A 26,717-nucleotide genomic window follows, 5' to 3' on the forward strand; every position below is an offset into this window, starting at 1 on the left:
GGAAGTAGCATGTATTTTCTCCATTTGCCAAATATGGTAAAATGACATCATCAGGTAGAAAATAGTAAAAAATACAAATTTTAAGGCAAAAGCCCAGAATGAAACCCAGAAATAATACAATGGATGATCAGATGCACATAATCAGGCCTTGCATGATTATGTGCATCTGATCATGAGGAAGAAAATCCAGTGAAAAGGCAAGTGTAACCTTAACCACCGAGTGTTGCTCTAACAGTTTATGAAGTATTTTTAGTTGTTTGTTAAATTCCACCAATTTACAGTGATTTTGAGAGTCGTGCATCAGCAAATAACACAGAGAGGACCCCATACTGATATCAAAGACCTGGCAGGAAACAGAAGCAATTTGAACAGAGCAAGTCAGACATGAAACTCAAAACCGCGCTGCTTTGCATATGATCCCCATGTCTCCAGATCCAATCTCCTTTACCACTGCTGTATTATGTGCCAATTTGGAGGAACATGCTTTCCCCAACAGACCTCCAGTCAGGAGGGTCACTGCTCTCCATTGCAAATGTCATTACTGTACACAGCAGCGTTCTCGGCAGTATACACCCATGTGCAGTGAAAACATGCGAGCTTGCCAGTGCACATGTAAACTAGAATGAGTATATAAGCATGAATGCACACGACACACACACACACACACGCACACACACACACACACACACACGTCACTTGTGCAGAGATGGAGTCATCAGTGCAGAGCGGAACAAGGACTTTAATCAATCCTGGAATGGAGCTGGGAAGGCTGGGGATATTTGCCACAATCTGCTTTCCTTTTTTTAAGTATTTTATTTTCTCAATAAAATGGTATAAATAAATCATAGCTGTATTTCCTACAGTGGTCTACTTTATAAAATATATTATTTATTGCAGAATATTCAACATAATGTTGCGTGGATAATTAGCTTGTTGTTGTTTGGCTTGCAGGAGTTCAATAAAATCATAAAACCTCACGTAAAGTTCTGCAGCCTGTTGCACCAGCTGTGCGTAAGTTCGATCGTGGCTTAATCTACAATGTTGGGGGTGATTCACGTGATAACTCACTTTAGGTTGTTGCACCATACAAGTTAGTCCTAACAAAAGGCTAAGATATAACTTAAAATTTACACCTTCCCCCTCCTAGATGTAAAGTCGTTCTTAACTCAGCCAATGACATGGCAAAACGACGCATTTTTTTGAAGAAAGGCTTTTTTGATGGTAATGATAACCCCTTTCTTCGTTAGATACCCGGCCGTGCATTCTGCGTGACAGACTGCATTCTTTTGACATTTATGATGATGCCGATAGGCAATCTTGATTATGATTTTGCCTCACAGAGATGCCAAAAATAAGTGATCTAAAAAGTGTTGAATTAAAACATGAAATTGATAGCGATAGCACCCTGAGTTCATTTTGTTAGCGTTCATGAAAAATTAATAATCGATACTAATATGCACTGTCTCTAAGAAATAAATACATAAATTAAATTGACTCAAAAATTATAAACTGAGACAATGTTGGTTAAGCAGCGTAACCATGACGTTACCCCAGATTCACAGAGTAAAGTCGTAAAAAGTCGTAGCTGTCACAATTTCAGTGTTTTTGTTCATGAAAGTTAACTGCAACATTTTGGTTGTGTAAAAAAAGTCTTGTTAAGCGTTGGGTTGTACTAAACGATCCTCCAAAAAGTTTAATAGTTTTTCCAGGTAAGTATACCTAAGCCTATTTTTTGATTCAGAAAGTTAGTATTAGCATTATTGGTTAACTTATGATGTAAATGCACTGTGCTAACCAAACTAGCGGCTAGCGTTAGGGTTCGCTCCACCCTCTCACCCAAATATGTTCACTTTTGGTTTCAAACTTCAAGATGAAGAAGGCCAAAATGCCGAAGTGGGGCTCCAGAAAGGGAGTCCAAAATACCATTGGATTAAGTCATTGTTACAATGTCCATTATTTTATCCAATCTATTATTATTACTTTTAAAAATGTAAGTAAATCTACACTAATAACTACATTTTTCAATAAATTTATCTGTGCAAGTATTTCTTACTGGACCTCAGCGCAGCATTACATTCAACATTTATTTCCACAAAAAACATTGAAAACCTGCAACTAAAAAACACAATTACTTATCAGTTATCACAGTTTTGGAGTACAGTATGTGGACATTTACGGTATTGTGACCCTCTTTTACACGAGCTCTACATGTACTGCTGCTGATATCATTCATGCACACTGATGAGAAGGTACTAACCTGTAGCCAGAGTTTATCGTGCTGAGACCATTTCCCTCCGGCAGTACACTGAAACGTAGCGTTCTGACCCACGTTCACCTCCACATTCTGCAGACGCAGAAAATGAGGCGCTTTACCTGCAACACACACAGAAAACAGACACTGTGTAAAGATTTAGGCAGACTATTCCGGTGGAGAGATTAAAAGGCATTTTTAGTTGCACAAACACTATTCAAAATATGAATTGTTGAGGACCTTTTTACACGGGATAAAGATTTTCTTTCAGCGACATTTTTAGAAAACCTCGGTGCACTAAACCATTCAGACTCAAGCTTTTTTAGTTCATCTCATTCTTATTTATAAAATCAAAAGTTTTATCTTTGAAACTTGAGAGTACTTCAGAGGCATCTCGAGGTAAAATGCATTCAGTCTGAATAGGTCGTCGAGCTTTTTGAACTAACAAAAGTTCCATAATTATGTATTAAAGCACCCCGAGGGCCACTGAGAGATGCCATCTTGTTTTTAAAGACATAGCAGATCCAGGCTGGATTATAATAGCAGATGCCACTGGTAATACGAAACAACGCTTGCAAGAAAACCACAACAATAGTAATCCACATCAAACAAGGCTTAATGTTGCTGTCTGGAGTGAGGCAGAGATATTCACGGGATGGCTATGAGACAGATGAGCAGGCAGACAATGAGACAGACTGCAGACACTGGGTGACTTTGGTCTGGCATTGAGACCAGCCAGCGTATGGTTAATTTCATTTTGCCTGTCTGCAGACAGAGATAAGCCTAACGGAGTACGCATCGATCATTTAACAATGATAATTCGCCCTGACGCTAATGGTCGGGTTCTTACAAATGAAAAGAACTTAGATATGAATTTCAGGAGTTTTTTTTAGTCATGTTTCCTTTCTAGAACAATCTTCTCTCTCCTCCCGGTCTTTACGTTCCCTCTAACCTTTACTGTTTAGTTTATTTTTCTTTGCACCATAGTGAATGCCTCGACTCTCTTCTTGTCTTTCACCATTGGCTCAGGCGCTTTGACGAATCTGATTAGTGATTAGCACAGATGAGCCAAGTGTTCTGTGCCAGCAGTTCAGAGAGAAAGAAACAGCAAGCAGACCAAAAAAAGCCTGAAGTGAAGACAAGCGCAACCTGGTCTCACTTTCAACTTGTCACATGTGACACTGAGAAAAAAAAGGAGACCAACTAGAGACTGTACATGAAAAACTGATCCAAAATAATGCTAGAACAAACATGAAGAATGAAGCGAACAAAAAATCTAATTACTATGCTTTAAAAACTTATAAACTATCATTTACATACTTTTTCAAACTTGTCACAAGATTCAATATCAACATCATGTTTTGTTGTGGTCTCATACTGTATAATGCCAGTGATGTTGAACTGAAGAAATGTAAATACTTGTATATTTACTGTGTGTGTATATATATACATATATATAAACACCTCACAAAGTGCCAATAAGTAAAGATGGAGAGAATTTAGTTTAACAGCGAGTAGACGGAGGGAGGTAAGTAGGCCACAGAGTGTTGCAGTAAGCAGTCTGGAGTTTTGTGAAGCAAAGTGTTTCTGTCAGATTTGAGTGATGAAGACCCTGAATTTGGACCTTCTTCCTGGCTCTCTGCAATCTGTCTGCAATCCTCACAATCTGTCCTTCACACAGCCTCCTGTGTGTGTGTGTGTGTGTGTGTGTGTGTGTGTGTGAGATAGCTATAAAACAGATGATGCTCAGTGGGGCTACAGTTGTGCAGGGTCAACCATAACGAGACACACACACAAACGCACATGCACACACAGTCACTTACGGCAGGGGTGAGCCAGAACTCGAATGTCGTCGATGGCGATGAAACCAGGATGGCCTTGAACTGAAACCGCTTCGAATATCACCTGAGAGGGAAAGGGCGGAAAAACAGAAAGAAAGAAAGAATCAAGTTGAGCCACATTTTTCTCTGCAAGTAATGAAACTTAAAAAAAATCTCTCTTTCTTTCACAAACTGCAACATCTTGACTCCCCTGTGAAGCTCATATGGAAACCCCAGGGGAATTTTCCACTGAAAGTCAGCAACTATTCCTCTCTTCACTTCATCCTTCTGTCTCCATCCGTATGCCAACCACATACACAGCATCCTCTTCATTCCCCTCGTCTTTCCCTCTCTCATCCTCCTCCTCTTCATCTTTTTTCTCTCGTCTTTTTTCACCCAGACCTCGGCTCTTCTTGATCTCTCTCCGTTCCTCTAATTTCTTTTTCTCTCTGTTTCCTTTCAGCCATGTCACTCTTTGTCTTCCTCTCTTTGTATTTTTTTCTTTCCCTTCTTCTTGTAATTCCTCTTTTGTGTCTTTGTCCACTTTTCTCACATCATATCACTTCTCCATTTTTCCCGCTCTCAGATTTTCTTTACCACCAACTTTTAGCACTCTCAGAGTGACAGGCAGTCAGCAGGGCTGTCAAGGGGCCATGCACTCCTGACCCATGCGTATATGCTCATACACAAACACACACTGCGGACACACACACACTGCGGGGGGACACACATACATACACACACACACACACACACACATATACCTCTGTGCTTTACTTGTCAGGATCCTCAACAGTATAAGTTGGGACTTGGCCTGAATACTAAAGACTTCTGGGAAGTGGGAACTTAACTTCCTTTCCTTCAAAAAATAAATCCCTCTCTCTGGCATGCATGTCAAGTTTCTAGATGTCAGAGACACTAGCGGTGGGGGGTAGAGTACTGAAAGTCTATATTCAAGTAAAAGTACGATTACTCCCATAAGAAATGACTCATGTAAAAGTAGAGATTACCATAAGAGGAATCTACTCAAGTAAAAGTAAAAACGTACCCAGTTAATAAACTACTCAAGACACAAGTTACTTTCTGCGCAGGCCTGTGCAAGCAATAAAAAGAACAGCACGTCTGATAAGCAACTCAATTATTTAAACAAATAAGGAAAGCCTATACCAGTGACACTCAAACTAGGGCCCACGGGCCAAATCTGGCCTCTGATAGGGTGCCAGGCAACCCCCAACCATTTTCTAATTCACAGTAAAGTAAAGTGAAATTTATAAACTCTCTTAAATCCTAGATCCATCCTAAAATCCTAGAAATGTCCTAAAATCCAAGGAATGTCCAAAAGTCTTAAAATGTCCTAAAATCCTAGAAACATCCTACAATCCTAGAAAAGTCCTTAAATCCTAAACATGTCCTAAAATCCGAGAAACATATGCTCAAATGAGATGGGATAAACATGAGAAGTATTTGTTTCGTTAAAAAAAATCTACTTTTTTTACTCCTGCTTTACTTGTAACAGGTTACTACCCATATCTGGACATTAGTTTGCTTTCTTTGTTTTTGTGTAAAATAAGTTAAATGACCCTTTCAAATTATAGGACCCTCATCATATGTTACACTCCTTTCTACCATCCTGCCTTTCTCTGTTTTAACTACCCAGTGAAGGCGAAATGAGGATATGTGAGCCTTCCATCTCAATGCTGGCCGCTTCACTCACTTTCCTCCATGTTTTTCTCTTTAAAAGAATCCAAAGTTTTTGGCAGTGATTTGTCCAGTGAGTAAAAAGAAAATTCCCATCTTGCATTTCAAACTGTGTTTACATGGCCACAAACCAGACGCTCATCAAATTAGGAAAACGCGATGAAAATGTGAGAAATGTTGCGTTTCATCTTGTAAATCTGTGCCGACGAGGGAAAAGTAAAAAAGGTTTTCTTCTTTTAGTCACAGTGCATATTCAACCCCAAAAAACCATTTCATCTCCCAGCTTAAGTGGTACAACACACTATCCACTGCAACACATATAGATGCTAAAAAATGTGCCTGTTCAAAACAGAGTGATAGGTTACCCTGAAAGTTTTCATTGCCCACCCAGTGGTTTGGACTTTATTATGACAATGTTTTTGTCCCTTTTGAACAAGAAAATGTCATTTCTCCATGGGAGGTGACTCCTCATTAGGGAGGGAAACACACACACTTGCACAGACACACACGTTTGTGTCACTTTGGTTTCCTGTGTGCCTCAGATCTGTGTGCACAACACAGGGGTGCCTTCATTTACTGAACATAGCTCAGTCATTAGGTAAAACACAGTCGCGTTTGTGCTACCTCGATAAAACAACACAGCAGGGTATGTCTCTGCTTCTTAAATACACCGGTGTACACACACACACACACACACACACACACACACACACACACACACACACACACCTACACACAGAGATTAAATGAGAGTCATTAAACAGCAACTTCTTTGTGTTTCTACATTAAAGGAATACACCAAAGGAAAGAGACCTGTTGGTCGTCTTACTTCTTGTTAAGAGACTAAACTCAATCTGCAACTCCAAATAGGGATGCACAATAATGGATTTTTTTGCCGATATATTTAAACTCATTTGGCCGATAACCAGTACCACCAGCAGATAAGGACATAAGATACAATGCTTTTCAGTGTATGAACCTTTCATAGCATAAACTGTGTTGGAAAGTTACATGAGTATGCAGGCTACGGTTACTCAGGTACTGTTCTTTAAAATAAACTACAAGTACCTCACATTTCTACCAGTATCGTCTTTTCATGCCAATTAAAACTTCTACTTCACTACATTTTCAGGGGGAGATACTTTACTTGTTACATGTATCGAGCAGTTTTAGTTTCTAGTTTCTTTACAAATTTAGATTTGGAATAAAAGAGTTATATAAAATACATTTGTTTTTGGTTTTTTATTTGTTTGTTTTTTTTTTTTTTTTACTATTAGTAGCCTATTTATACTTAAGTTAAGGGAAAAAAAGCAAAAAAAATTTTTGATAAAAATAAAACTACACAATTGTTTATATCAGCACAGCAAAAATGTTTAGCTGATTAATGAGTTAGCTGACTGAAAACTATTTTGATAAATATTTATATTTTCTTTTTCCATAGATAGAGAGATACATAAATACACAGAAACATAGTATTTTAACTTAAGTAAAGGAACTGAGTACCCCCCCCCCCCCAAACAAAATCTTTTTATTGAACCCTTCACACATCAACTGTCAAAAAAAACACTCCACTGTCCATAAAGTCAAGTAAATATTTAATTTTGGAGTGGAAACAATTAAAAAGTCAAACAGCCTCAGGCAGGTCAGTTGAAATATTAAATATTGGCATATTAAATATCTGCCTGGCACATGACATTGGGGAGTGTAATTATACATCTCAGTCACATTAAAGGATGAGTTTAATCTCTGGCTCACTCTCTTTGGCTTGATAATGAGATGATGGTCAAAGAGGAGCAGGAAGCAAATAAAGTTTGGAGAAATAAAGTTTGCCTCATTACTTCTCTGTGTCATTTTAATATAGCCCACTGTATTATTGTTTTCACCGTGCATCATGTCTGTACTGCAGTTAAGTGTCATGCCAGCAAAGACAGGAAGAAAGCGTGTGTGTGTGTGTGTTACCTGGTAGGAGTTGGGCCAGAAAGTGGAAATGGCCAGCTCAGCCTTCACCCAGCCTTCAGTGACAGTATCAGAGGCGTTCCATACAGGGTTACCCTGAGCACCTCCGTTCACCTGCAGGCAGACGGGGACAAGAGACAGAAAATAATAAAAAGAGATTTAGAAGGTGGACCTTATAACACAGCAGCTTCATGTTTCAGAAAGTAAAACTGGAGAAACTTAAGCTAAAATAAATGTTACAATTTTAATATTTAATAATTGCATTAATTGCAATTACTGCTATAAATGAGATGATACTGTCTGTCAGGGACATTGGTGGTGGCACTCTTTTTTTCATTTTGACTGCATTACCCATAAACCCACACTCAGCCTCAAAACCATGATCAAAAGCCAGGGGCAGATTATCAATCACACAAATATGGGAACAAATGTGCGAAAGGCCCCACCATCTCTCCTACACAGGAGCAGGACACAAAGGCTTTACGGGTGTTTCGCCTCTTTTTTTCGTCCTTGTTTTGCATCTCTTTGTAGTCATAATGCATCTTTTTGTGGTTTTGTGTCTCTTTATAGTTGTTTTGTGTCTTATTTAGGTAATTTTGTGTCTGTATTTTGAGGTTATTTTGTGGCCCTTGTGCAGTTTCTTTGCACCTCTTTGTAGGCATCATGAATCTCTTCCTTGTCAGTAGACTCTTAGGGATAAAGGTTCCAAAAGGGTTCATCCTGACAAAAACGGTTATTAAAAGGTTCTTTGAAAGAGTATGCGTTCCATCAAGAACTTAAACAATGGTAAGTGGCAGAGAGGTCTATAGATAATGAAGCAAATTACTAGTTTTAGAGGCTCCCTTAGTGAGTTCTAAACGGAACCCTTGGAACATGAAAGGGTTCTTGATCGGTTCTCCAACGTTCTCTAAATGTCCACTCCACTCAGTATCTCCACCGACAGTGTCTCCACCGGTGTCTCCACCAATGTCTCTGCCGGTGTCTCCAAATCTCCACTATGTCTTCATTCTCCACTGGTGTCTCTGCCGATGTCACCGCCAGTGTCTCCAAGGGTGTCTGCTCCGCTCCCATTCTCCACCACTGTCTCCGCCGGTGTCTGCTCGGCTGTCATTCTCCGCCGATGTCTCCGCCAGTGTCTCCGAATGTTCGCTTTGCTCTTATTCTCCGCCGGTGTCTCAGAATGTCCACTCCATCTTCATTCTCCGCCGGTGTCTCTGCCGGTGTCTCAGAACGTCCGCTCTGTCCTCATTCTCTGCTGGTGTGTCTGCTGGTGTCTCCGAATGTCTGCTTCGCTCTCTTTCTCCTCAGGTGTTTCCGCCTTCTCCGCTGCGGTCTCCACTGGTGTCCGCTCCGCTCTCATCCTCCACCGGTGTCTCAACCCGTGTCGCCGAACGTCTGTTCTCATTCTCCGCTGGTGTCTCCGAATGTCCGCTCCATCCTCATTCTCCATTGGTGCTCCGCCAGTGTCCGCTACACTCTCATTCTCCGCTGGTGTAGGCGGCAGCCGTCTACCCCCTCCCTCCTTCTGCTCAGTGTGACGGGGACATGATGAGAGGACACGGTGGACACGGTTTGAGTTCAGGTGTAGTGAGTTTCCTGCTCGGTTATTCTGAAAGAATAAACTGATCTCTGATGTTTGATTCCTTCCAACAACAAGCAGAACAACATGTAAATCTGCAGAGATCACAACAAAGCCGTTACTTAGGGACTGTTCTGTAGCTGTGCGGTTCCACTCTATAGTTCCACTATAACGCAAACAGATTATTATTTTCAGCATTATTTTTGTACATTTCAAGTTGACATAAGAAGTTAAAAGGGGAAAAATATAAATATGAAATTGATGTTGCTCTTAAAAAATGACTTTCTTTTTACAAAAATGCAATTTTCTCAGCTTTTTGTCTGAAATATCGATATTGACTGATATGAAAAAAAATGATCATGATTAGTTAACACCTATATTTCTAAGATTGTACATATTGATTGAGTGACATTTTTCTGGTGAGGGCCAGGGGCCCCCATTTAGGCCCAGTAAACCTGTTCAGCAATATTTCAAAATGCCCTTTTTCACTTGTCACTTTATTTAAACTACCAAAAAATGAAAGTATTTTGATGCATTCCTCTGCTTCTAAAGGCTTCTCAGTGATGGTGTTCTCAGTAGTTACAATATCATCACTATATTTATCCAATTAACTCTTGATTCCGCAATATTCTGACATTTATTCCTCATTAATCAGATAATTAATTTTTCAATTACTTCACGCGTTGGTTCTCCAAACCCGTGATTTGTTAATCCCCTTGCTCACAGATCGCAGGCAATCTCTGTATGTCATGTCTTATCTTTTCATTCCTTTCATCCATCTTTATATTCCCAGAGTTCACTGGTTTGCACTTTCAACACCATAACCTCCATCTGTAGCTGCAGTCTAACCTTTGCAGCTCTTTATTCCACCCACCTGTCCATCAGCGCCTTCAGACCACGATATAAAACATTCACTCTGCCCGACAACACAGAGAATCTGTCCGTGTACATTTACACAAACGCGCCATGTTCCTAATGATTTTCTATTCGAAACATGCATTTGTGTCCATTGATTTTTGTAAATAAACAACATATTATACGTCTGCTTACTTAAAATTTTCCTTCAATATCAATACTATCAAATGCAGTATATCAAGCATCACTTTTTCCCTGCAAAAAAGGGAATACTCACACAAAAAGCCAAACACACACACACACACCTGAGCACTCAATGCCCCAGCTGACTCCCTCCTTGACAGAGAACAGAGGTCTGTTTGTTTGTTTACCTGTTTAATCTGTTCAGTCTATCAGCCTCTTCATCTGTCACTCCATCCCACCCTGTCAGTCACTAACTCACACACTCACAAACACACACACACCTTGATATAGACGTTGAGCGTTCCTGGGCTCGCTCCGTCCCGGCTGGACAGGGAGTACAGGAAGTCGATGCAGTGGGTGTCATTCTCCTTCAGGGTGGGCATGTAGAGGTGAGCCTTCTGCCCCGACGCCCGGCCCGACGCGTTCACCACCATGAACGAACCTGTAGCCAAGGAAACGGAAAGAGAAAGGTCAGAACATTTAAAATTAGGATCCTTAGAGTGACTTCTACTTACAAAAACAATACTTGCAGTTATTGTTTTAAAGAAAGGCTTCCAAGAAACAAACCATTAAAACAGTCAGTGGAATGGTATTAATTCATCATTAATCAGGCGTGTTGTACAGCTGGTTCTAACGGTTTCCAATGATTCTGCCCCATTTCACGAATGTTTGAGGACACACTAAAGCAGGAAGACTCAACTTGCTTTGCTTGGGGGCCACTTTCACAAAATGACACAAGGCCAGGGGCCAGTCAAAGCAGCCCCTTACACGTTTCTAGGATTTAAGGACATTTTTAGGATTTTTTGACATTTCTAGGATTTCAGGGTGTTTCTTGAATTTTGGGATGTTTCCAGAATTTTAGAAAATTTCTAGGATTTTGGGACATTTCTTGGCTTTAAGGCCGTTTCTAAGATTTTAGGACATTTCAAGGATTTTGGGATGTTTCTAAGATTTTAGAACATTGGAGGCTTAGCTTGGACCTCTGTTGGGGGATCCTCCACTGGCACTTTTATGAAGTCCTATTTTAATGCTGCTTTATATACTCTGTCAGCTTATGTGTAATAAAAGTATAGTGCTTGATTTTATTGTTAAGTAGAAAATGTTTAGGGGGCCATGAGTTGTGTATTATTACTTTATCAGAATTTAATGTCTTGAATAAAAGGCAATGACTCTGAAATATAAGTAAGCAAATTCACTTTCTTTCTTCAAAGTGAGAGTATAAAAATTAACAGGCAGGGGGTCTGAAGTTACAGTTAAATAACGCTTATATAAATGCTTTGTGTTCTACATCAACAATTTCATTTAAACTGAATTTTAAAAAATAACATTCATGTTTGTTTTCTTCTCTTCATGCATTGTTTTTGATCAGCAGGTTGCAAAACTGATTAGATTTGTTTGAATGCCGTTTCTGTTTAGGAGCAGATCAGGAGGTCAAAGTAAGACTGTGGTAAAAATTTTTCCTGATTGATTCCTTCCAACTTTCCACAGCAGCGAGATCTTCTGCAAGCAGTGTTTGTCAGTACAGTCTTTCTAAAACAATCCTGTGCTGCAGAAACGGTCGGCTGGGTTTGCACGCCATTCGGCGGATGCTTAATGCAACAAAAAGAAAGCAAAAACAACTCAAGCTCTTTAATCCACCAGAGCCGTATATCAGCGTCTTAATGTATCCACACCCCAGGGGTTCTGAACCACGACGTCAAACACATTTTCTCCACCGTCTCGCGGTTTAAGTGTGTTTTAGTCTCTGCTTTATGGCACAGGATGGAGCTTTTATGGGTCGGCCAGCTCCATTTGGCTGACTGCCATCAGCCAGTACGAGAGTTTGAAGTGACTGGGAGACTATTTGGCGAGAGAGTGGGAGAGGAGAGATACTGAATCAAGCAGGTGTGACTGTGCAGTTCTGTGTTTGTGTGTGTGTGTGTGTGTGTGTGTGTGTGTGTGTGTGTGTGTTCGCTCTGTTGCTGAGGTGTGAAAGTGTCCTGAATTAATGTAGAATGAAAGAGAGAAAATGTGTGTGTGGTGGACAGCAGCTTAAGGATATATTTGGATTCTTAAACTTTATGTATGAGGTTCTTATCTCTTATGGCTTTTCTTAGTTGTGTTATGGCTGCACATAAGCTGATGAATACACCTTATTCCTTTACATTACACTCCATTGGTAGTCAAAATCAAATCTAATGTAGTGATTCATAAAACATCTTTGCTTTTAACCCTTTGGAACCTGGAACGACATCACTTTTCTTTTGCTGCTATTAGATGCCTTGTACAAGCAAACTCTGAGCAAACTGATGGGATTTCTTTCAAAAACACAGTGGAAAGGCAATGAGCAACTTGGTAACAGATGTTTCACAAACTGCAAGAACTTATTAAATTTAGAAAATTATTTTTAAAACGGTAGGGAAAAATGGGTAGCGGAAAAAGGGAAAGCTTGGGAAAAACTTTATTTCAAATAATTTGCTATTATTTACAACCCAATTATATATTTACAATTATGTTACAAAATTATTTTAACCTTTTAAAGGCATTTTTTCCAAGTCATTTCCATGTTGGTGGTTGTTGGTATTTTTTAATTTCTTTTTTTTGGGGGGGGGGGGTTCTCTTAAACTTTTTACAGTTTTCTTTTTTTTTTGCTAAATCTTGGGTAATTTCTTCTTTCATTGCTAACTGTGAAAAAATAATAATAAAAAAAGGAAAAATCTGGTGGAAAAATAAAATAAAATGTAAGTCTTTCAGTTGTTCATTCTGTTACTGATGCGTTTTAGCAGAAAGTGCTGTCTGGACGTCATGGCATTTTGAGCTTAAAGGGCAGTGCAGTGACTTTTGAAGAGGAAGGACTTTGCAGAGGAAGCAAAGAACAAACTCGAAGCCTTAAATCCACGGATTTACTTATGAGGATATGTATTGTCATTTCCTGCAGACATACCAAAGCCTTAAAGGGAAAGTAGTTTGGGTGTTTTTTTTAAGTGGGGTTGTATGAGGCAGCTATACACATTCGATGTAATACATACACAGCTTCTTGGACCACAGGTAACAAGTCGCAATGAAGTCATTACGAGCGTAAACTATGATGCAACTGAACACAGAGGCCTTAGCTTTTTCCAGCAAAATGAATGACTGTTCAGGCTTTAATTTCTTTTTAATTTTAGATCAACATATACATGATTAGGCAAACAATCTCCTGCGGCCACCTGCAGGGAAATCCCCAGAGAAACTCTGGTGAAAATTATGTTTGTACTGCACCCAAGGCAAGGTAACATATGGTAATGATGTGATGACAGGAAAGAGTGAAGTCTTAGCTTCTTGCTGTAAAAATAATGAATGCTCTAGCTATTATGGGTATTTTTTAGATAGGTATATATACAAGAATATGCAAAAAGCAATTTCCCGTGGCCATTATGGAGAAATACTGGCGTAATTGTGGTGAAATACCAGATTTGCACCGCATGTAAAGTAAGTTAACCTAAGGTCATGACATGGTGATGGAGAAGCCTTAGTTTTCTGTAACAAAAAGAGAGATTGTTTTAGCTATTATGGTGCTTATTTTAGTTCCATTAAAACATAACCTTGCAAACAAAGACCTCCCACAGGAGGTCCGTTTGTAAAGGGTTAAGCAATGCTGCGGATGGGGACAGCAGCAAAATGTATTTTAGCCACTTCAAAAATCAATATCAGTTTAAGTGGAAACTGTATTGGGAATATTTTTAACTCTTCCCTTTGCCTTTAAAACAGCCGTTTGCTTCGGATCTACAGTTTCTCAACCATAAAACTTTCATACTTTAACACAACTCGCTCGTTCGGCCCGTTCAGTCCCCCTCTGCAAAAGTTCATCTGTATACATATATGTATATTCACATAACAAAAATAAGAAGAAGAAAAGGGAGGAATGTATATTCATACCCACACACACACACGTGTGTATATACAGTATATATATATATACAGTATATATATATATATATGCATGTGAGTGTGTGTGTGTGTGTGTGTGTGTGTGTGTGTATTAGAGAATTAATCCATCTCTCTTCCAGCTTGACTAAATGGAGTAATGGAGTTAATCTATAGTAGCACTGTGTGGTGTTTGTGTGTGTGTGTGTGTGTGTGTGTGTGTGTGTGTATGTGTGAGAGAGAGAGTGTGTGTATGAACTGTATTTGTGCGTCTGTGTGTATTGATATTGTTGAAGTTATATTACTGTGGGGCTGCAAGGGAGTGTGTCTTATTGCTGGAGTAAAATGACAGTTTGTGTGTGTGCGTGTGTGTGTGTGTGTGTATGTGTGTGTGTGTGTGTGTGTGTGTGTGTGTGAGAGAGAGAGTGTGTTGAAGTAATCTAGCCTGGGTCTCTAACCAGGTCTTTCCACAGTGAATCGGACTGATTACATTTCTTATTCACACCCGCATGCACGCGCACACACACACACACACACACACACACACACACACACACACACACACACACACACACACACCATGCCCACTGCAACATTTTCTACAGGTTTATTTTTCTGTCCTTTGCTGCTCTGTAAAGTTCTCTGCCAAGTTATTGTTTCATTTAAAATTCTCTCTTTAAATAAAGTTGACTTGAATCGACTCGACACACAGACGATAAGTGTGAAGTTTGTTACCCAGAGACTCTTCTCACCATGACAACCATCTCCAGGTTTGGTGGGGGAAGCACATGTGTTACAATGTACGTACAAACAGAAGAAAATAAACATACATGCAAGTGCATTCACACGTAAGGCACAGCAGCAAACAGGTGCATTTTAATTCATATATGTAAAACACACACTCTCTCACACACACACACACACACACACACACACACACACACACACACACACACACACACACACACACCAGAAAGTGACTATCACAAAGACTCATTTCCATATGAAATATCACTCACACATTGTCTCCCATACAATAACAAACGCACACGACTCTCATTTCACACGTTGTTTCTCAGCTGTGAGGTCAGAGAGGAGCAATATGTTCACGAGAGGAAACCTGATGAATCTGTCTTCCACGTCAACACATACAGACACACTCACACACATCAGAATAAGTGGGTCAACAGTGTGAGTGCAACGAACACTCCGGCGCATACTGCCACACGAGACCAGCTGTTTTCACAAATACTGTTGAGAATTTGCTTTTATTTTCCAAAGCCGTCAACATCAAAAGGCTGCAGAAGCAGAAGCAACTGCGTCTATGAGCCACTGAAGTGCCTTTGAGCACAGCATTTAACCCCCAGCTGCTGTGGTGGATCTGCACAGCAGTGTTGATCTGTTTAGAATATTAAAGTGAAGTCAGCGTGCGCTGAGCGAATAAAGGCTCAAAATACAGTTTGTCTCTCACAACAGAAGTCAAAGAACATTCACGCTTACATACTTGTCACTAAAGCGAAGTGTGAAAGTAGGATTTTGTACAAAGTGTTAAATCTATTTTGAATTGACCTGAGAGTTTGAAGTGTTTTAAAGGACCAGTGTGTAAGAGGGGGCTATATTGGCAGAAATTGAACAAAATATAGGTATGTTTTCTTCAGTGTATTATCAAAAAACTGACAATTTGCCATTTAATTGTTGTGTTAACTTATTATGTTGATTTATCTCTGATTCCCTTGCAAAAAAAGGCTAAATCCTGACTCCACCAGTATCCAGGTATTTATTTCACACACATTGAATAGAGGCCTTGTACTGAATGTTTGTGTAGTTCAGTGTGTCATGCTTGTCTAGTGTTTTACCTCCACTACCACTGCATAGAGATAGGCATTTTCTTTCCTCTATTTTTTTGCAAAAAAAAAAATACTATATCGATTCTAGTCATTGAATCATATCATATTGTATCGCTCTAAATTATCCCATATTGCTCATTTAATATGGGCGGTGGGTGTATTATTTTCAGTATACTACATGGAAAGTTGATTTTTTAAAATTGTATTATTATTATTGCAGCCTGGGATATGTCAGCGATTTGCAGCAACACTGATTGTGATAGTGCACCTAGTGGAAATATCATTTTCTACATATGTACACAGCCAAAATAATTTTTTAAAAAAAGAGAATTTAAAGCACATAAAACGCACCAAACAGCCCCTAAGGCTTAATGTAGCACCTGAAACACATTAAGTGCTTCAGTGAAACTTATCCAAACACATATTCCACTTCATACAACTAAAAAGTGAAGAAAAGAAAGAATCAAATCTATTTCTAATGGTTTATAATAATAAAAAATGTATTTACCTGACATGTTCCTATGCAAAACAAAGGAAAACAAGCCTTTACAGCGCATCAAACTGAACTCCCTATGTGCGAGAGTGTGTGTGCGTTTGTGTGTTGATGCGTCACTGTGTGTGGGAGGCCAAGGGAGTTACTGAGTCCCTTTACAGGGGCAGAAAACTGGTTATAAACAGCGTGGGATGCCGGTTAAAAACGAGAAGGTACCACACACATAGAAACACACATCTAACTATTTTTCCTACTTAACATCGTTTCAGGACGTGCTGGCTGTCATTTCTCTTCCATTAGTAGCAGCAGGTTGCATATGTTGAAACAGAGTGTATTTATCTTTCTCTAATCATTTCAGATAAAGGATGGAAGAAAGTGAAAAGAGAGAGATTGAGGCAAGATGACGAATGAGGGAAGAGGAGGAAAATGAAAAATAAGAATACATTATAGTGATATTATAAATATTACATCGCTCTCTGTAAATTATTTTTGAATGTAGAATGAGGGAGAGGGAGTAAGAGAGGCAGAGACCAGTGAAAGGAAGGACAGATGACAGTGAGTGAGGAAAGGAAGCAGGAGATGAGGAGACAGGAAAGGAGGGAGAATATGAGGAAACAGAGGATACATAAGCATCAGATGTGGCGCAGACGTGACTTGAGCTGGATGACAAAATACACTGTTGTTTGGTAAAAATGACCCATCTTCATCATCATCGTTGTCATAAAATGGCAAAGGGAATCACTGGAGTCAGACACACAAACATCACATCGGTGCTCGGCCCATTTCACACATTCAGTACACCCAATTCCCCCTGAGGTCTCTCTCTCTCACACACACACACACACACACACACACATACACACACACACACACAAACACAAACACGCGTGCTGGAACCCATATGTTCTGTGTCCTGATTGTGTAATGGCCCAGCATCATCATCATCATCATCATCATCATCATCATCATCATCATCATCACATACACACAAACATATATGTAAATCCCACATAATCAAAGCTGCAGGAACCCTCTCATCCTCTTCATGCCCTGATTGTTCCCGCTCATTTGGTTTCCTGCCAACACTCATTTATTTACCTTTCTCTCCTTCTCTATCTATCCAACCTACATCGATTCATCCATCCATCTGTCTAGTGGTCCATTCCCTTTGAATCCTCAGTTTCTCCCACAGAAGCAAAGTGAGAGTAGAACAGACATTCGCATATAGATCAATATAGCAGGCAAGTCAGAGAAGTTTGCAGCAACAACTAAATGAGCACTTGAAAAATAGATTTTTAAATAAGCAATCTGTTACTTATATACCAATAACAAAAGAGAAAGAAAAAAGGAATTTAATAATGAATAATGAATTTAATCTACAAATTGCAACAATTTGCATATGAAAAAGGAAGTAGGAAGAAGTATGAATGTATTTAACCCTGTCCCTTTATTCCATAATCAAACCGTTACAAAAACTCCCCCACAGAAATGCAAGGCTTGTGCGCAAGCATACACATACACACACCTATATCTTAATCTTTACAATTCTGACCATTATATATACTACATAATACACACCCGTATAAATAGACTCTTGCTTATCTTATGCCAAAAATTATTTAAAATAAATAAATAATTATCAATAGTCTATACCAACATATATACAGTATATATACAGTAAACATATATACAGTATATATACTGTATACATATATACAGTATATATACAGTGTGTGTGTGTGTGTGTGTGTGTGTATACTTTACTTGTATGTATATTACTTGCACGTTTGTTGAGTCATGATGTAACGTTAGTAAGAGCCACTGTTACGTGGACAGAAGAACAGCATGCAGATCAACATATTTTCATATCAAACTCGGACAACTGACTCTTCACTAAGTCCCGCCCCTCAAGCAGATTGGCCAATCATAGCGTAGTATTGGCCAGCTCTGACAGCAACACGGCTGTGCTCCATAGACTCTCATGCAACAGTTTCCAATTTTCTTCATTTTGAGGCTGATTTTGCGGATTCTAAATATTTCGCTCGGGACACATGTAATAACCATATTTGTTATACCAGAAAGGTTATTAGGAGATAAGCGTTTCATGACTTTTTCACTGTTACTGGCTGATTATTACCTTCATATGTATTTCAGATATACTATAGCTACCTGTGTCTCTGCACACAGTCTGCTTCACTGAATGCAGCTTGTGTTCAGATTCATAACGAGAGTTATTTACTGCACATTTAGTGCATTTACTGTTTCGTTACACTGTTGTAACTTTTCGCTTCCCCAACTTTGTTTCTTTAAAGTTACTAAAAGCTGATGTTTTAATTCTTTTAACACTTTGAAATGTCTTTTATGGGTTTGAATGTGATGTCAACAGCAAACAGAGATGATCGTGACAACAGATAGCAATAAAAGTGACCTTCACAGCTACATACATAACTTTCTTCTATCCACAGTCTTTCATAACATCTTTTTCTCTGTTATCTCTTCTGCCATCTAATATTATCACACTTTTCCTATTCGGCTGTCATTTGGCCTTGCAGTAATCTGATAAGCGATCAATCGATAATTGAAGTGCCATTATCGGAGCAAAGGGCCAAACCATAAGCACAAACAACTCATTCATGTGTCTGAATGTATGTGCTCATGTCCTTTGTTTCATCCTCTACATCTTCCATCCTCTTTTCTGTCCACTCCATCCCTGTCTGTATCGTTTTTTTAAAAATCCATTTATAATCCACCCCTCTCTCTCTCCCTGCTGTCCTCCGTCTCCCTCAGTCTTTCTGTCTCTTTCCATCATCAGTGGCTTGTAAACACAGACACCTCACCATTAGAGAGAAATTTACTTTCAATATGAGTCGAAAGAAAAAAGCTTTTAAAGCATCAAAATCTAATTCATTTACCCCTATTACAGCAAATGGAGCAGGTGGTGTGTGTCTGAATGTGTGTGTGCATGTGTGTGTCTGTGAGCGCCTGGGGGATTTTGTCACTCTTCACAAACCCCGTAAATAGCTTCCATAATGCTTTTACATTGGTTTACATTGCGGTTGGCTGGCTCTCTTCATTTGTACAAAATACAAAAGCCAAATTTTGACACTTCGCCAACACCTGGCGGCAAAGGGGAATTTAGGAGGCGAATAAAAGAAAGAAATCACAATGACGAAGCAAATGTTGGCAACTTTGTTTGAAAGAGAGAAGGGGAGCTGGGTGGAATGATCAAAGCGGCAACACTGAGAGGGTGAAGGTTCAATTCCCACCAGGACAGCATGTCTTTGGAATATTTTTTTTCTTTCAGGTTTCTATAAAAGCCTCCATAAAATAACAGAAGTAGGATTGTGTGTGTGCTGTACGCATAAAAATATAATTTGCATGTTATCTACATCTCCATCAAAGGACATAAAATATTCTCCGCTCTCTGAAGAAGAAGAAGAAGAAAAAAACTTTCTATCTACATAAACTTTTTTACAAAACAAGGGCATTTTGAGGTTCAGACATGAAAGCAGTTTGTGCAACAAAGCAGAAAGAAGCGCCGATTAAATCACTCTTTAATAGATCAATTACATCCCCAGATTTTCTGTTGAAACACGACGCCGATGCAAGATGTTCACAGAGTGCGATGTGCTCAAATGGCTCCCTGGGGTCTCTGCTCAAAGCGCGCTGGTTTTTGGCTGTGTAGCTCTTAAATCTCTCTTTCATTCTCCTTATCGGATGTTTTGTGTCTGTCGTGTTTTGGATTAAGATGTCCTCTGAGCTCTGAGCGAGGATCTCTGGCGCTTCTTTAAGCATCTGAGAGCCCGGTTTACATTTGTAATTTTGACGTTTTTTTCTTTTCTTTTTTTTTCAAAAATCCAGCGATACAGATGTGATTTGATGGCGTCGTGTGTCCACATGTGGCCTGGAAACGTCTATCATGCAGCTCCCGTGACTGTTTTTTACTTCATTCACTGTTGTGTCAACTTTTTTTTACACACCGACTCTTCTCTTCGGTGTCTTTGAAGGCTTGTTATTCACGTGTGTCAAAGTAGTGACCAGATTTTACACAATGGCAGTGAAATTTCAGGTGCTGTGATGTGTATTTCTTAACAACAGTGCTGTGGTAAGAACGTCATATCCATGCTCGCTGCAGGCCAGTCTGCACTGCGATGCTGCAATCTCAACATAGAATCACATGTGAGAAAAAAGTATAAAGCAGGGATACTCGACTTGCCTTGGATTTCACGACATTTCTAAGATTTTAGGATGTTTAGGAATTTGGAATTGTTAGTGATTTAAGCACATTTCTAGGATTTCAGGATTTTTTTTGGATTTTAGGACATTTCTATGATTTAAGGATGTTTATAGGATTTAAGGATGCTTCTAGGATTTTGGGACATTTTTAAGATTTTGAGGACATTTTTAGGATTTTAGGACATAAAGGGCTTTGCCAGGATCTCTGTTGAGTGGTGCGTTTGATCCTCGACTGGCACTTTTTTGATAAACATGCTCTATCTAGATGCTGTTTTATGCACAATGGCACCTTATGTCTACTTAAAGTACTAAAGATATTCCCAGTATGAATCACTTTATTTTTTATTGTGAATTAGAAAATGGTTGGGGGGCCACCTGGCACCCTATCGAGGGCCAGATTTGGCTGTAAATTGAGTATCACTGGTATAAAGATAAAGGGTAGAAAAAATAGCTATCACTATTTCTCTCTCATGACTTTTGGATGGATTTTCCAAAGCCTGAATCAATATAATTCAAATGCAGAAGTGGAGAGAAGTTGCTGCCTCTTTTGTGGTAATCTAAGGGTAACCTGATGTCATAGCTGCTTCAAGAAAAACAAATAAAAAGTTTTTAAAAAACGCAGAAAATGGTTGACAATCAAGAGACATGGATTTCTGTTACTCAAAAAGCAACTGGAATTCAGCCAAAATGAACTCCTGGTCAGATCAGCAAACTTTCTGTTGCTGTCTTTACACAGATTAGTCCCCGCCCGCTGTAGACCCCAGACCTGGACTTTGCACCACCTCAACTCCAGTTACTGCAGCAGCTACTGAGGCTGGATGTTGCCAAATACAAGAGACTGAGCTAAACACTATTCCTCTGCATACTGAAATGTTAATTAGGCTCACAGGTGGGTATAAAGATGCTGAGGAGGAGATATGTTGTAACCACAGGTTTATTATGAATGAGTTAAGGGACCCTGAAGTGAAACTATCTGGATCAGATACAGGAACACGCTGTCGGCTGAGCTGCTCCGTCTGAAGCACCTCAGCACTTTTACATAAACTCTCATCAGCATCTTACAGTGGATGAATCAGTCCTGTCTCTGCTGAAGTGTGTTTATGTGTATCTACCCTATTGTGTTTAATTAGTAGACCGCTATTTAACAATCAACAAGACTTTACATCTTAATTAAGGACCTGTCAATCATGCACGTAGCGTATTAGCAAAATGCACGCTGACACAACTGTAAACAACAAACCATGTCTTTACTTGCCCTCGAAATTGAATAATGTGAGTTGTTTTTGTTTTTGTTTTGTTTTTCTGATCTGATGCCCCTATCTGCCTGATTACATCATTTGTATGTATAATAGAAGCCAATATAAAACAACCTATTTTATCATTTAGGTCTTGAAAGAAAAAGGGAATATGATCAAAAATCCTGGCTAGGAAAGGGTTAAGACCAGAATCAGATCAGATATCAGGATATACAGTATGATCAGAAAAGTCACTCATATGACACATGATTTGACACTTTTTAATACTGAAATAAATAATGAAAATACACTTCTTCTGGGGACTCCCTAGAACTCCCTCAAGGACATTGTCACCTTTGCGGCAACTTGTCACTCAAAGTGGCCCCAAATGCCTGTGCATGCCTCTACTAAATACTCTTTACCTAAGGATACAGGAACAGCGATATGATATGATATGATTCAATGACTACAAATCGATATAGTAACTTTTTTTTTGCCAAAAATCGAAGAAAGGAAAATGCCTGTTGTTATGCAGTGGTAGTGGAGGTAAAACACTGGAAAAGCATGAACCACTGAACAACACAAAGATTCAGTGCAAGACCTCTTTTCAGTGTTCTGAAATAAATACCTGGATGCTGGATAATCAAGTCAGGATTCAGCAGTTTTTTTGGAAGGTATTCATAAATAAATCAACATAATAAGTTAACACAATAATAAAATGGCAAACTGCCGTTGTATTGATCTTGTATCTGCATTTTTGCAAACGGCAAACGTTTTATCGAGAACGTCTCCGTTTTTACAAAAGCCAAAATGTGTTAAAAAAAAAATCCCTGGAAATGCAGACTAAAAATCTTTCAGTCTCTGATGACACGGTGCTATCCTGCCCTGATCCGCTATTATCTGAAGCGATGCTGCTGAGTGCTGACAAAAAATGCATGCCTCTACTAAATACTCTTTACCTTTACATTTGTTAGTAATTAGTCTTCATAGTATATTTCCAGAACATTAATTTCCACCGCTAACTTTTCAGGCAAAGTGGTCAACTGATCAGTGATGAATAGACGTTTTGATTGTGCGTCAGCATCATTAACCCTAACACCATTTTCACCACAATATTAAAATAATTAACTGTATATTTCTTCCACTACTTAGGTCCGCTACATTTTGCCGTTTACCCATTGATAAATTATGATCACGGTAACCGATGCATCGATACAATGGGTGTATCGATACACCATCAAGAATGTTGAATTTAGCTTTAGAGACCAAAACTGTTTTTTGTTCCAGCTGTAACATGGTAATATTTGCTCTAAAGTTGGAAATTTTAACATGGGGGTTGGGATTGACTCTTTTTTTGGAGCCAGCCTCAAGTGGCCATTAAAGGAACTGCAAGTTTTTAAACTTCCACATTGGCTTCATTTTTCAGCCCCAGAAGTTGCCGCTTGGTGTATACCTACACACCTATCTGTATTCAGACAGTGGAGTCTGTTCATTGAGTTTTCTGCTGTTAAATAAGGAAGGAATGGATGGAGTGTCTCTCTCTCTCTCTCTCTCACACACACACACACACACACAGGCGCCTGCAGGCCATCGTAAAGCTGCTATAATCCTTCCCTAATAAGGTGGTAAAGACAGGAAGATTGGCACTATCGATCAGGCCTTTAGGGAAAACTTCTCTGTTTCCTCATAGATAGGTAATCAATAGTGAAGCTATAAGTCACACACACACAGCTATAGAAATGTAAACCCGTACAGTAAATCCTCGTGCTAGATTTGACCCGTGGGAACTCTAAATCCCAAAAAGCCCTCCCTGTGCGGGTCACGGGTGGGTTGACCTATAGGAGATCGAAGACTGAGCATGTGACTGCTGACACTGGAGACAATGGATGGGAGGTCGTCTTCTGTTTTGCTCTGCCCCCGGGTGTCTCATCTGTCAATGTGTGTGAGTGTGTGTGTGTGTGTGTGTGTGTGTGTGTGTGTGTGTGTGTGTGTGTGTGTTGGAGGATGTAGCTAGAGGAGTGTGTGCAGGCCTGAGGTGTCACCATGTATCAAGACAGAGAGGGTTAAAGGGCGAAAGAAAAGAGCAAGTGAGAAAGGAGAGGGTGACAGATGGAGAAAAGAAAAAGAAGAGAAAACTTAAAGTATCAAAACACTGAAACACTGAAAGAGCAGTTAAAGGACAAAATGGGTAAAATGAAAACTATCAAAAGAATGAAGAAGAAAGTGAACAATGAAAGAGGTGAAAGAAGAGGGAACCATCTTTTCTGTTTAGGCTGCTGATTTTTTAGGTTTTTTGTTTTCAAACTCAAACCTCACTGTGATACTGTTACAGTCTACCGACTATACAGATGCAGCCAGTGAGGAAGCCCATCGTCTTATTTTGCTCTTTTCATAAATTAGAGGTTTGAGTGGTCAGATGGCAGTTAGTTGGTTGAGAGAATGGCTCCTTTTTTTCCGTTTTTTTAATACTTTCTATTCATACAAATTGGTCTGTTACAGTAGTATGTAGCACCCATCCGCTAACCCTAACCCTAACCGAAAGTCGATTGAGTTAAATTTTTTGCAACAAAAATGCGATAGTACGTGTAGAATACTATGGTAGTGGTGTCCTGTGATGTATGTCAAGCAATGATACATTATTTTAATAACAATTATTATAACGATTACTTAATTTTAAGCCAAAACATATTGTACTTATAAAGTAAAACTAGAAACATTTTCTCAACTACATTCTAAGTTTATTTTGAAAAAGACTGTATGCATTTTACAAGCAGAAACTCTACATTTCTTTTACAAGCATAAATTGACATGTTATCCCTGAGCATCCAAAACTGACACAGGAGGGCACCTTTAGCATCAAAGTTTGTCGCGTGCCACCACCTGTTTTTAATGAGTTGCGAGTGACAATGTGATGCAACCAAAGAACTAGATCATGTTTTACTTCGCAGAGAAAAAGCAAAAACATCGACATAAAACCAGCCACGGAGAGAGCAAAGTCATATTGTGCTCCAACAGAAACTCAGAGCAGCAGCAGATTTACATTCCCCAAAGTAGTTTTCATTCATCACACAGTCAAAACTCAATTTGGCCTTTTCATAAAAGTTTCATAAAACAGCTGAAGTTCAGTGGTATTTCCCTTTAATGAAGACGACCCTGCGGGGCTGATGCATTGCTCAGTGTAGCGTGTGTGGATCCGAGGTGTGTATGTGACGAGTGTAATTATGTGATCTTTCCCTGTTTCTCTGGAGTCCACAGATAATTACCAGTGGATAATGATGTTTGTGTGTGTGTGTGTGTGTGTGTGTGTGTGTGTGTGTGTGTGGTGTGTATGGAGTGAAATAGTAAACGCCAGTTTGTTTAGAGGAGGGGGCAGTGTGTGTGTGTGTGTGTGTGACTGGGTGTTTACATATACAGAATGTATGAGGTATGAGGTGTGACTGACCTCACATGCTGGCTTACCTGGTATGTGTAATTGTGTTTGGGTGTGTGTGTGTGTGTGTGTGTATGTGTGTGTGTTCTGTTCTTTCACAATACAAGTGTCTATCTGTCTCTGTGAGTGTGAGTGTGTGTGTGTGTGTGTGTGTGTGTGTGTGTGTGTGTGTGTGTGTGTGTGTGTGTGTGTTTCCTCGGTGATAGATGACTCTCACACAGTGTAAAGTGAACGTGAAAAATGGTAATAAAGTTTAATATTGTTCCCTGCAACCCAGATTTATGACACAGTGAATTAAACATCCGTTTCTCATTGGGACATTGATTTACACGCATGCATGCACGCATGCACACGTGCACGCACACACACACACAACACACACACACACACACACACTTTAGTGCCGCATGCATGGACACAAAAAGTGGGCTGCACATTAGCAGACCTGCACACACAGACTCACACATTTAAAGACACACAAATGGCACATACACACTCCCAAATTGATGCACAAAAACACAAAGGGGCAAAACAAAATCCAACACACACACAGTGTCAAGAAAACACACACACAGAGCTATTTGGTTTCCATATATCACTGGGTTTACGATTGCTCTCCACTATTCCCTGATCTCCTCCCTGTAGCACTGAACCTGTGGGTAATTGGCTTTTTAATGACTTCTGCATTTCCACACATTTCCCATCTTGGTTATTTGCCTTCTCAAGCCTCATTTGAGAACTCACACTGAGCGAGAGCAAGAGAGAGGGAGAGAGGGAGGGAGAGGTAGACAGGTGAGAAAGTAGACTTAACAAAAGAAGAGAGAAAGAGAAAGTAGGAAAGATGTATATAAAAAAAGACACACAAATCTGCTTAGACTGGGTTTCCAATCCATGTATTCTCATGCAAATTAGACATATCAAATTACAAAAGCAAAAAGGGGAAAATAGAAATTATCTTGCTCTGAGTGGGAAGTGTTTTGAAATTATACAATAAACAGCAAAGTAAACGCATTTGTGGAATGAATAATGATGTTGGCTCGGGATGAGCAGCCTGATGAATGAGGCTATTTCACTGCAAAAACAATTCAAAGAAGGGTTGTCCGGATAATGTCCGTCCACAATGACCTTCAGAAATGTCATGACCGCTATTTCTCTCATATGCAGAGCTTCGTTCTGACCATTACCTGCAGCATTTAAATGTTTCTAAGCTTTTCTCTGACTGTGAAAACAAATACTTTGTTTTTCATAT

The 26,717-nt window shown here is 39.4% G+C and overlaps 1 protein-coding gene across 13 annotated transcripts in view; it reads right to left on the minus strand.

Moving 5' to 3' along the window:
- The window catches only part of ptprt (protein tyrosine phosphatase receptor type T), a 475,570-nt gene that overhangs the window by 364,335 nt on the left and 84,518 nt on the right, over positions 1-26,717 (minus strand). For all 13 annotated transcript variants that reach the window (XM_088070228.1, XM_088070218.1, XM_088070225.1 and 10 more), the window contains exons 3-6: positions 10,624-10,784; positions 7,729-7,839; positions 4,075-4,156; positions 2,258-2,373 (exon numbers count right to left, since the gene is read on the minus strand). In XM_088070228.1, coding sequence (XP_087926354.1) covers positions 2,258-2,373; positions 4,075-4,156; positions 7,729-7,839; positions 10,624-10,784 — 470 coding nt within the window. The remainder of the gene's footprint in view (positions 1-2,257; positions 2,374-4,074; positions 4,157-7,728; positions 7,840-10,623; positions 10,785-26,717) is intronic.

This window comes from Plectropomus leopardus, chromosome 2 (genome assembly GCF_026936395.1).
Source record: "Plectropomus leopardus strain MGB_pleo_1.0 chromosome 2, ASM2693639v1, whole genome shotgun sequence".
In the NCBI taxonomy this organism is placed as follows: Eukaryota; Metazoa; Chordata; class Actinopteri; order Perciformes; family Serranidae; genus Plectropomus; species Plectropomus leopardus.